Genomic DNA, 12,651 nt, shown 5'->3' with positions numbered 1-12,651 from the left:
GCTATAAAATAGAAATCACTTTTAATCCTGTAGCACACTTGGTCACTTATGGAAAAGTAGTAATAAATAACAAATATACGATGAGCAACAGAATTCCTTGAAACTACTAAATCAGTAAATTTATGCTAAAATTTCACAATAATTTACATCTTTTAAATAGTTTTACCTCTAAAAACAGCTACATGTTTTAGAAATTCTCTTTTACCTTCTCGTATGATATCGTATCAAACAACTCGCTGACTTCGTCGGGATGCTCAACGTCTTGAATAACTGGATGCGAGTTTAGAGAACAGTCCAAGGAGAGGGCCGTGTGTAAATCTCGAACTACAAATTGTTCTTTCTAAAAATGAAATTTTTCATTAAAATGGGGGATATCCAACATTTGTCATTTATAATCTGAGAAAGAAGAATAATAACTTTGTTACTTCTATTTTACTTCTTGTTTATTGTACATTACAGTATGCATTTCACATCAATATTGAGGCAAATAAATAATAAAGTCACACATTACTGTTAGACGCGACTAATGAAAGTAAGGAAATGGGTTTACTGTACAACACGAAAAGCTATAGTGAAAAATAATATGAAATTAATAGGATGAAATTCTAACAAAATTTAAAATATAATCATAAAATTAAACACACAAAGGCAATTCCATGTGAACCAGTTGACCCTACGTTAAGATAACAGGTTATACTGTTCACATGGATTTCGGCATGGCTCAATTTAAGTAATTTATCAGAAGAACAGCACCAAGAGGTTTCCGAACAGACTTGTTATCAGTATGACCACAGCACTCTATCTCAGAGATGCCGATCTCATGTCGATCATGAGTTATTAGTTTTCAAATCGTTACAACAGTCGCAGAATCAGAAAAAAAATATGTGTATTGACTCTATCAGCACCATTTATGATTTGCTGTTGACTGTCATCTGCTTCCCTGAGAACTTAGTCGACCAGTTAGTGATGAAGATCCCAAAATTTCGGAGAAAAAAAAAAGATATGGCTCATGCAAGAAACTTCTCAGTAGTCGTGATTCTCTTGGAATAATTTCTTTTGGGGGAAAGGACTTTGTCACATGGATATCGTTGGCCATTTCAGTAATTCGCTATTTTAGAAATAGATGATGATATGATTATATGATATTTTTGAACCCGTTCTCTTCAGCAAGAATACATTTCTGTGGGAGGAAGCAGTTAACACCTAGATTTCCACAGCATACAGTATGGCAGGGGTATATAACACTTTGAATATACCTCCTCCTAGCAGTGATGGCTAGCGAGTGATTAACTGGTTTCAGTGATTTAGATCATCTAGCTGAATGACTTACTAACTCTAGTAAACAATTATCGATTAACTCAATTCGCTAATCATAGTCACCAGACATCGACCATTGTTTTCAACAAAATGACCAATTATTTCATCTACTGTGTGATCGTCCCAAGTATTTAAAATCTACAAGGAAATCCAACTGGATCTCGAAGGGATTTTATTCCACTGCGCACATCTTCTTTAAATAGGAAATCGTATGGTATCCGGCATACTAAAGTAAAACTGTATTTAATTATCAGCCTCTTTTTTTTTTTTTTTTCAAGACACGAAAATTTACGAAACTGGTGGAAAGAAAACAAAATCATTTATCCAAAGATTTTGTATACTTGGAATTTCAATACAGATGATTGCCTAAAAGCATAGCATAGGTTGATAAGATAAAGTGTTTATGTGTCATTATTATTAGCGCATTTAGATCAGTTGTGCTCCTCAGGCACTGCACCATTTTGGTACTCCTAAATACTGGTGGCATCTAGACACACCTCTGCAATCAAAGGGGTTACAGTTGCTATTTCGAATTATAAAAAAAATATCCTTTTTTAAATTATAGTACTATTGTTTGCGTTCAATAGTCTCTTTCTGTGCTATATTTAAGGTCCATGCATTGCATTTTTACATCTTCGTAAATTTAACCTGTAATTTTATTACAATGTTTTTGTTTTATTTCATCACAGTACATGTTTCCTGTATTGTATGAATAGCAATTAAAAAACAAAACGTGCAATCAATACATGAAATACTCAAGGCTGATATGAAGGGAAAAGGGAAAGAGAGAAAGTGTAAATTATACATTATTCCCATTTGTAATAATATAGAACGAAGAATTTTGGAATGATTCATATATTTTTCTATTTACTGATCCCTCTTCCGTCCCCACAAAAATTACATGTACTCTGAGCGCAAGGCGTCAAGGATAGTCATAAAATTGCACGTAATTTCCTGTGGTCAGGTTGTAGTCAATCTCTTTGACCTTTAAGTGATTCAAATAAATCCTTCATTCATTTTACTACTGCTATTATGCTGAATGATAACTTATCTCGATGACTGGAGTCACTTTTCTGTGATGACTGGACTGAATAAAATCAACAAGCGACCATTTTGTTCATCAATACCTCCTGGTCTTTGAGATTATACATGGCAACCAAGCAGCAGGAGAAACTGCTGCTTGGTTGCCATGTGCATACCACTTATACTGATATTCTATAAATTGCATTCATATAATATTTTATCTAGCTACATCGGAACTGAAGTTTTTACCATTCATTTATCAAGGCTTTAAAGACCATAACAACCACAGACCACTATTTAATGTACATCACGATTGCTATAATCCACCACTTCCATTAATAAAGTACTGTGTTTGTAATTAGATGTATAGTCAGAATTATTGCATTCAGGTGTCTTATGTAGTAAATGATCTTTGAATACAGGGCCATAACAGAGCCTTTCTAGTTACAAAAAAATACATGAAAAAATTAAATAATCAACATAATAAAAAGAAAGTTATAATAACATTTTTTTCAGGCTATAGATTAGTCTTTATTTCTTTCCCTTGGGATGCTAATTGTCAGTGTCACATACCAAAAAATTTGACACTGCGCAACGAGAATTTCACCAGTACGAAAAAGATCCGCCAAATAGGTTCGCCGCTTGTGAGTAATATGAAAACTTCTTGAAGCTGAAAGCATCTACAAGGGAAAAAAGTCTAGGATCGCCCGCTAATAATGCTTCAAGAATTTAAGAGCGTAAGGAATTCCTTTCGTGACAGTAATGAACTTAATTAACCTTAGCCAAAGTATGGAAAGTGCTTAGAAAGTATTTTGCTTTTTTTTTCTTATAAACTATAGGTGTTACACAACAAACCTCAACGTTATACATTTTGTCAGATAATAGCCTTACCACTGATAGGTCAAAATTTTCTTTCAGTGATAAAGCAAAGTTTCATCTCAATGAAAATGTAATAACAAATACCACCTCTTTGGTCAACCAGCTCGACACAGACATACATTATATACAATGGTATAGCAAAAGACTGTTCCATATGGCACATGGCCAGAGGGGCTTACATGAATATAAAAAGAGTACAATACACATTTCAATATTTGTAGAAGAATAAGAGAAATTTACCTCAATATGATGCATAGAACACTTACGTATGATACTCTCCAACAATTTAAACGAATAAAAGCCTTTTATTTGTTATATATTATCAAATACACATTTAAATAAAATACTATTTTTTAATGAAACCCCCAAACACGAGAGGTATTAGAACCTATAGTACTTAGTACCGTGCTTGGGTTGGAGGTTGAGAAGACGAAAGAAGATATTTGTTGACATTGGACTTCAACTTCTGTAGACTGTAATTTTCCGGAAATACGTATGAAGGAAGGTTGTTCCAGAAAACGGCAGTTGAACGAATAAACGAGGAAGATGAAAAGTTGGTTCTGTGAGTTTGAAGTTGGACAGTAAATGGATGTTGGCTGGAGGCGTCACGTGTTCGGACTATTTTGAAAGAGAGCGGGAATTATAGAAGCCAATTCAGAAGAACCATGGAAGTATGTAGCATGTAGAAAGGGCATACAGCAGAAACAGAACGTCTATGAGACAGTGAGTGGAGTGACTCTGTTAGAGAGGATTCATTAATTAACCTAACTTCTCTCTTGTGAATGGAATCTAGAAGCCTGAGAGATATTTTGTGGGCAGCGCCGCAGATGTGGAAACAATATTCCATGGTAGGGCGGATTTGCGATTTGTACAGAGTAGACAGCTGTTTAGAAGAAAAGTAACACCGAGAGCGAAAGAGAAAACCAAGTTTTTTAGATGCAAAGGAAGCAATATTTGTAATGTGTTTTTGCAAAGTGAGATTAGAAGTGAGGGTAAACCCCAAAAGAGATATATAATTTTGCCTAGAAATCGGAATATCACCAAAGATAAGCACAGGAGCAGAATAATCCTTTTTGCGAGATATAAGGCAAGACTGAGTTTCAGAAGGATTGAAATTAACTAAGTTGTCTTTGCCCCACTGGAGAGTTACCTGGAGATCGGCATTTAAGGAATTGGTAGCAGATTTTCGAGAAATTGAAGCTGGAGCAGGGCAAAGTTTCTCAAAATGGAAAGTAGAAATACAATGTGTTATCACTGGCAAAACTATGGATAGGATTTCAGCCAATTGCAGAAACTCATTAATATACAAGAGGAAAAGAGTGGGGGAAAGAACTGAACCTTGGGGGACACCGGCATTAGTGGAGAAGTTAGAAGACAGAGAACCATCTACCATCACCCCTCAGTGAGCGATGATAGAGAAAACTGGATAATCAATTACTAAAAACAGTTGGCAAACCATAAGATGGAAGCTTGTTTAGAAGACCTTTGTGCCAAACACGATCAAAAGCCTTTGAGATGTCAAGAGCAACTACTTGTGTTTCACCGAACTTTTCCATTCAATTAGTCCATAAATGGGTAACATAAGCCAATATATCACCAGTGGATCGACACTGACGGAATCCATACTGGCGATCATTGATCAGACAGAAGGTTTTGGGTAGTTTAAGAGTTGGCGGTTAATTGATTTCTCCATTACATTAGAAAGAGTAGAAGTAATACGAATGGAACGATAATTGGATGGGAGGGATTTGTCACCCTTTTTAGGAACTGGCTGGATATGAGCAAATTTCCAAGCAGAAGGAAAAACACCTTTCTTATTCCAAAATAAGAAAGTGAAAAAAGCTGGAAAAGAACATGAGTAAATTCGGGAGCACAGGTTTTAAGAACAAGTGGAGAAATACCATCAGGGCTTGGAGCTTTCTTAGCATCAAGATTCGTCAAAATCCTTCTGACATCCTTTTGACGGAAGACCATAGGAGGCATTGAATGGAGCGTGTTGGGAATGGTGGGAGGTGTTTTAGCAAGATAATTAATACATGGATTGGAAGAAAAATGGGATGCTAGCAGGTCAGCTTTATCCTTGGCTGAAGAGACAACAGAATCATCTGGTTTTGACAGAGGAGGGAGAGAGGAATGGGCAAAAGTTGTGGCCAATAGCCTTGGCTAGAGACTAGAATGCTCGGCTACCATTAGGACAAGAAGCAAGTTTTCTAATCTTAGCCTGTTCTGTTCAAAATCTAGTTTGGACTGATTAATAACTGCTTTACAATTGTTGCGAGCTTTGGTGTAGGCAGAAAATGAAACTGAAGAATTATGAACAAGCCAATTACAATACGCAACATTCTTCTTTTGAACAGCCATAGCACATTTATTGGAAAATCAAGGTTTAGATAAAGGACGAGATTTTAAAGTGGAGTGCGGAATAAAGGATTCCATTTCTACAAGAATAATTTCACTGGCGCGATCAGAGCAAACATTGACATCAGAAGTTTTGAAACAGTAATCCGACCAAGGAAAATAAGAAAAGAAATTTCGCAGGTCATCCTATTTTGCATTCTTGTAATGCCAAACCAAACAACACGAGGTTGGGAATAACTATGAGATAAAGACTCCATTGGAAAAGAGACAATCACCAAGTTGTGATCTGAGGTGCCTAATGGACCACTCACTTCGGCCGTGTACTTAGAAGGGTTGTTTGTGAGAAAAATATTAAGTGTGCTGGCAGCATGGTTAGGATTGTCCGGTATTCTTGTAGGTAAATGAACAATATGTGCAAGGTCATTAGTAATTGCAAAAGCCTCAGCAAGATCTCGACCAGCTGGGTCGGTGTGACTAGAAAACGGAAGCCAGCTGGAGTTTTGAACATTAAAATCTCCAAGGAAACTTACCTCACTGTTAATAAAATTGGACTGGAGGAAGTCAAGTTAAAAAGAGGAGGCCAAAGAGCTCCAAGTGATTAGTGGTTTTGGGAGAACGGTAGAGACAACAGATGGATTTGACACAATGAAGTAGAGAGATTTTAAGCCAGAGAAGGTCGAAGATTCCAAATTATCAAGTCTCTGAGACAGGGAATATCGGAATGGACATATTCACAACTACTATCTTTGAGGCGAAAGGAATCATAATGCGAATAATTTGGGCAACTGAGATGAGCAGTAGTTGAATCAATCGATAAATGAGATTTTGTCAGAAAAAGTACACGGGGTTTGTCAGATTGCAAGTGGAAATGGACTTCGTTGAGATTAGAATTGAGACTACGCATATTTGTGAAATGAACTAGGAAGTGTTTCCGAGGTTTAGATCTTTTTGCAGATAAGCTTACTCTATTAGTTTGACAATTCATGGTGTATTCAATAGCAGGAAAAAGTGGGGGGGGGGAATTGTATGAAATAATGAAATTTTTGGATATGGCGTACACATGGTAAGAATATACCCAGATCCTTGACATAACGTGGCCACGACAATGCCCTCCGCATACACACTACTCGGACTCCCTCCAGTCACCATCTGGCAGAGTAGAGGTACCAAGATTATACACTAGCTGATCCGGACGCCTCCTAAAGAGTTACAAATAGGTTCGGTCTGGTGTACTAACTAGCGGCCGGTCTGCGTACACTGTTTTAGAGCTGTACCCTCAAAATGTAAGGAAGATTGGATCTCGCCTTGAAGTTCATCATAACCTCAAAAGTCATCAGTCATACTGCATGATGGAAGCGATGGGGAAGGGTTGTCCTGAACTTGGCTCTGGAGACTAAACATGGGTTCCACCACTTCAATCCTCCAATAAGCAAAGTGGTGGTATTGCACCGATTGACGAGTCATCTACCACCTAGTATTGCCTGGTAACAAAGAGGGGGCGGCATTCTTCCATGAGATGTGGGCGCCACACCTCGACTTCTGCTTACATCGGTTCGCACCTGGGTGGTCACCCACAGTGTGCTTGTGCATGGAGGTTATATCCAGGATTACTAACAGTCCCACCATTGTGAAGATGGAAGCAGATGATTTGGGTGTCACAGACCGTCCGAACTTCGCCGAAATTGGATCCACTTGACTTGGGTATCGCCCGAATATCAGTTCCATCAGCATTTTAGACTCCCAGGTAGCAAGTACAGTTGTGTGGCATATCTTAGAGAATGTCTGTGACAACCTCAAGGTCCATGTAATAAACCTACATATAAGCAACTGCTTACATACAAACCGTAACCAAACAGAAGTTTACATAACACGTACACACAACAGAACTTAATAAAAGTTTCAACATATAAATAATTTTAGAACAGTAGTCTTTATCCTGCATTAACAAGAGAACAGTGTTGTAATTATTTACTATGTCTGTATAGCTGTATTTCGTATCTATTTACAGCTGTCATTCCCTTCTGCTAGGGATAAAAGCACATCTAGATTTGATAAATTTTATCTCATCTTTATCTAATAACTGCTGATTGTATTTTAGCTCAAGTTTAAATGATTCACTTATTAGTAGAATGGAGATAAGAGTTCTGATCACGATCAGGTTGAAGAGAAATCATTTTTAAAGTTAACCTATTTAACAACATCGAACTCAATAGAAATAAGAAGATTAAGATTAGTTTTAGCAGAAGCTGACCAAATTATGGTACCAAACGGCATAACATTCATATATGTAGAAATTAAAATCCTTATATGTTGAGGTTAAAACAAGTAGAATTCCCCAGGAAAAGCCCTAAAAAAAAATTGTACTTCGTAATTTATACTGTTACAAATTTCACATTTGTGCTGTTAACGAATTCAGTATAATATGCTTGGAAATGTGTACCTCTTTGAAGGAAAATGTACATCTTTTGAATCTTCAGAATCACAGGAGGAGGATATCTTGAAATTCAGTAGGTTAAAAAAAATCTTTTAAACCTTGATTTTGGCCGTTGTTTTTTTTTTTTTTTTTCATGATTAGAATTGTAAAAAATCATTTCAACAATATTTCAAAATTTTAAGCAGGTTATATTTTGGGATTTTTCAAATATAAACAAATCTGCTTGTGGAAATCGTCAATTGTTTTGAGAATTTTCCAAAACCAGTCACGGTGTAGCCCACGTCATGTAGCACTAATAAGTGTGTTGCTAAATTGCCTTATATTATTATAACGCAATTACAGTAGAGTTGGTTTTTAATGGCGCATTGGCAGCTAAGGCCATTATTCGCATTACAAGTAGATGTTTCAGATATTTAACGACATAAATACATAACGACACAAAGGCTTCATTCTAGTGATTAAACAATAATTTCATAATAAACAGTTTAATCTTTAATATTCTAAAAATATTAAAAATGATGGGTTTGTTATTTTAAATGAACATTGGCTTTGGCGTAGTTCTTTTCCTCCAGGTAAATTCTAAAGTCGCTCAGGTTACAAACAAGAACCTGATATGGTCGAGTGGTCAGTGGCGAGAATACACGCTCTTAAGCCCATGACTGCTAAATACGTACAATTAAATTCAGTGTTACTATGAATGCAATATTTTCTCATAAATCGATACCAATTCTATAATATTTTTCCTTGAAAATTACATGCACTTATTAATTTCAACAATTCAACATTTTCTCAATCAGAGAAATCCATTTATGATTTTTTTTTTTTTTTTTTTTACAGTAAAAATCTGCATATTTGTTTACCTTGAAAAACCAAAATTCCAGACTGAACATTTAGTTTATTTTTAAGTAAATTAAAAAATATATAAGTAAAATATATTGTTTAAAAATAGTTTTTAAATTCTTACCACATCCCATTCTGGATGCACGTTGTCTACAGTAACGTATTCTAAGTATGACGCAAATCCTTCCTTTAACCATAGGTCGTTCCACCATTTCATAGTAGCTAGGTTACCAAACCACTTGAAAGATGAAAAATTAAACAGCGGTTATGACACAAAAAGGATTAATTATTTTAAAAATTGAATTTCAAGTGTTAATTTGTCATGTGCAAGCAAATAGTATAAACTTTCTATGTTTAATGAATAAAAACTTAAAGATAAATATTTCATACGCCCTATAATAATGTGAAAAATCATCTATTAGATTATTGAGTTGAGATAAAAGAAATTCAACATGATTACTGTTCAGAGGAGCACCTAACAAGCATCAACAATTCCGGGTCTTGCCCCTCTACCACTTAAACCTAGCAACTTCTTATAGTAAGGTTTAATTAGTACGCGGGCAGGATTTTATGCGACGCAGTAATACCTTTAATATTACGCATATGGTGGACATAGTTTATTTTAAACAAATAATTATATCCATAATACACCTGATAGCCAGAAATAAGCAGATCAACAAAACACAATATATGCGACGAGGCGTTAAGTTTAACGACTTCCAACGGTAGGAGTCATCATGGGACACCATAGCAAAAATTAATCTACTTTGGGCCATATCTAGAGAGTTACAATTTTTCTGAAAACTGAAACGCTCTAGAATAACGGTAGCCGATATAGTCATCAACTGAGAAAGTGACATAAAGAGAACGAAAGGCACTTAGAAGAGTAGATCCCGTCGGCCTTCATCGAATATTGTCAACCAGGAATTCGGGGGATGCTCAGGAAATAATTATGCAAGATTAATACGTAGGAAACTGCATTGCATCCAGGTGTTCAGAGTACAGTAGATGATGCAGACAAACCGATCAAAGCAAGAAATTCGGGGGATGCGCAGGAAATAATTATGCAAGATTAATACATAGGAAACTGCATTGCACCCAGGTGTTCAGAGTACAGTAGATGCTGCAGACAAACCGAACATCAAAGCAAGGAATGTACAGGGCGACTTGTTTGGTGGGTAACGCATCGTAATTGATCCCTGGAACGTTGGACAGCTCTGTAATGGAGTCACGATACATGGCTCTTCTTGTATAACTTTTCTGGGTTGTTTCTCGGTTCGGGATTGGACGATAGGTCACCATTTTTGAAACAATGAATGCCATGTAATGGTGCATTCTGGACAACTCTTCCTCTTTCTACACAGCAACAATATAAAGAGGGCCTTTCCTGTTTCAGAAAGACAAAGCACCATATGATACTGTACAGCCTGCAGTGACTATGTTTGTAGATATAGGCATACAAAAGCCTCCTTGGTTGCTCAGAGACTTAACTGATTTAAGACTGGGGCGAAATTAAATGTCAGTTTAACCAGAAGCTGAAGTGACCACTGTGTTGAAGTAGGAATGGATTAAAATAGCGCTTGCTCTTATGAATAATTGGTTCGGAATCTAACGATGAAGATTTCTACCTAATTAACGTCAATGGTGGCCAAACATGCTATTAAATATTGTATTAATAAAGGGTTCCTTGAAGTATGCTGGTGTTCCGTTACTTTTGGAAATGTGGCATACTTAATAGTATTTCTATTTTTCAAGTGTCGACTTGAAGAAGGGAAATAGCATATACTTGCACTGGAGTTTTAACATGAACCAAAAACACATTAATTATAATTATTCTTGCTTCAACTCATGTAGGCTATATTGCCTTCAAAATTTAAAATATTAAGTATACATTTAATTCCGATGTTGAATAGCCCTTTTATTCTTTCTACTGTTATCCCTCCATCGCAGTTTGTGACTACTCCACTTTCTTCCAGTTTGGAAAGTCCTGGGTTCGATTCCCCCCAGCAAACAGAGAGTAATTTTTCCCAATCGGGAATTTATTACCGATGAACACAAATTATTAAAGGGTTTTTCAAGCGATTCGATTGGCAATTTAGCCGTCTTACTAAGAGAAACGTACGTTTACTAATATAAACGGTTTTACTGATAGAAACGTGCGTTCCTTTCATTAGCTGATAACAGTGTTACTTCATTCTGCATCTTGTAAAGAGACCCAGATTGACTCTCTCCCATAAAATAATATTAGGACAATTATGCTTTTACAATGGTTTTTACGTACTTATTGCATTCATTGCACTTAGAGATGTCTTCAGAAAATGATTATTTTGGCTGCCTAATATTAATGCATACTTATCTTACCTTATTCATTCTCAACAACGACATTACGAGGTACGTCAAAAAATTAATGACACTAATGTCACGTGACGTGACAGCACCCTCTCCACACAATGACAGTATTCGCGTCTCGTTGCATTCAGTATGTCCAATCATCGTGAAGTAAGCAATCACGGATTTATCGACGTCGTGAAAAATGGAAAGCACAACAATATCGAGCAATGGTACACCATCATAGTTTGCTTAAAACTCATTGAAAGCATGACGGAAACGTAAGAAAAGTTAAAAGAAGCTGAGCTTATTGAGGTCACATTTTATCCTGAGTCCGAGTTTTCTGATGTCACAAGCCATTTTTGGAAGGCCGTTGAAGATAAACCAAGTGCAGGGAAACCTACCTTGGCAACAACAGAGGAGAATGTGGAGAGAGGGCTAGGGCTCTGATTATGTCTAACCGACGGTTGAGGTGAGCTGAACATGAGTCACCGAGCTGTCCATGACATTTTAACAGTGCATTAGGGTATGTAAAAAAATTTGCGAAACGGTGCCGAAAAATCTCACTGAAGAACATGCAAAATCGGAATAACAGCTGAGGCAGCTGTTATGCCTTCTCAATCGCGTGGAGATTGAGCAAGAGTTCCTTCAGTGCGTGATAACTGGTAGCGAAACATAGATTTTTTAGTACGATCCAGAAACAAAAAGAATAGTACGCGGCAGATTCGCCATGTCAAATGAAAGCAATAATTAATAAATTCAGAATGAAATCTATGTTCATCTGTTTTTGATCAGCGTGGAGGGGTGCACATAGAGTTCGTACATCTAGGTAAAACTGTCAACCGAACTTTCTACCGAGAAGTCTTTGAACGGCTGTGGAAAAGGGTTCTGGGCGTTCGACCTGAGAAGGCCAAAGACTGAATTTCCCATCAGAACAATGCGCCCTTCACTGCGCGATGTCTGCTATGGAGTTTTTTTACTTCCAAAAATATTCCAGTGCTCCCGCAGCCACCGTATTCCCTGGATCTGTCGTCGTGCAACTTTTTTCCCTTTCCACAGATCAAAAATCGCATGAAAGGACATCATTTTGAGACAACAGATAACATCCAGAGCGCCTTAACAGATGCACTGTATGACTTCGCAGGAAAAGATTTCTAGTACGGCTTCCAGGCATGGATGGAGCGCTGGAGGAGAAGTTTAGCCTCCCAAGGAATCTCCTTTGAAGGAGAGAAGTACAGCTGAATAAAATTTTATATATATATATATATATTTTTTATTTTTTGAAATTAGTCTCATTAATTTTGCAACAGACTTTATATATTTTCATACTAAATGACCAGAACAGAGAAGTATTTGTAGTAACAAATGGGGGAGAAAACACTTCTTCTAATATCAGTAGTCGATGTTGTTTTTTTAAGAAAAATAGAGGAAACTTCATTTTTGTGTCGTTGCCAATGCACATCAGTTATTGG

The 12,651-nt window shown here is 36.6% G+C and overlaps 1 protein-coding gene across 2 annotated transcripts in view; it reads right to left on the bottom strand.

Annotated features, from left to right (window-relative positions):
* LOC150088134 (uncharacterized) overlaps positions 1 to 12,651 on the bottom strand; it is a 244,538-nt gene that overhangs the window by 106,147 nt on the left and 125,740 nt on the right. For both annotated transcript variants that reach the window (XM_090369346.1, XM_090369345.1), the window contains exons 24-25: positions 8,976 to 9,089; positions 206 to 340 (exon numbers count right to left, since the gene is read on the bottom strand). In XM_090369346.1, the coding sequence (XP_090225472.1) occupies positions 206 to 340; positions 8,976 to 9,089 (249 nt within the window). The remainder of the gene's footprint in view (positions 1 to 205; positions 341 to 8,975; positions 9,090 to 12,651) is intronic.

Source organism: Mastigoproctus giganteus, chromosome 3, assembly GCF_048544385.1.
Source record: "Mastigoproctus giganteus isolate SK-2022 chromosome 3, ASM4854438v1, whole genome shotgun sequence".
Lineage (NCBI taxonomy): Eukaryota > Metazoa > Arthropoda > Arachnida > Uropygi > Thelyphonidae > Mastigoproctus > Mastigoproctus giganteus.
The sequence above is the reverse complement of the archived record's forward strand: the minus strand, read 5'-3'. Positions and strand labels throughout refer to the sequence as shown.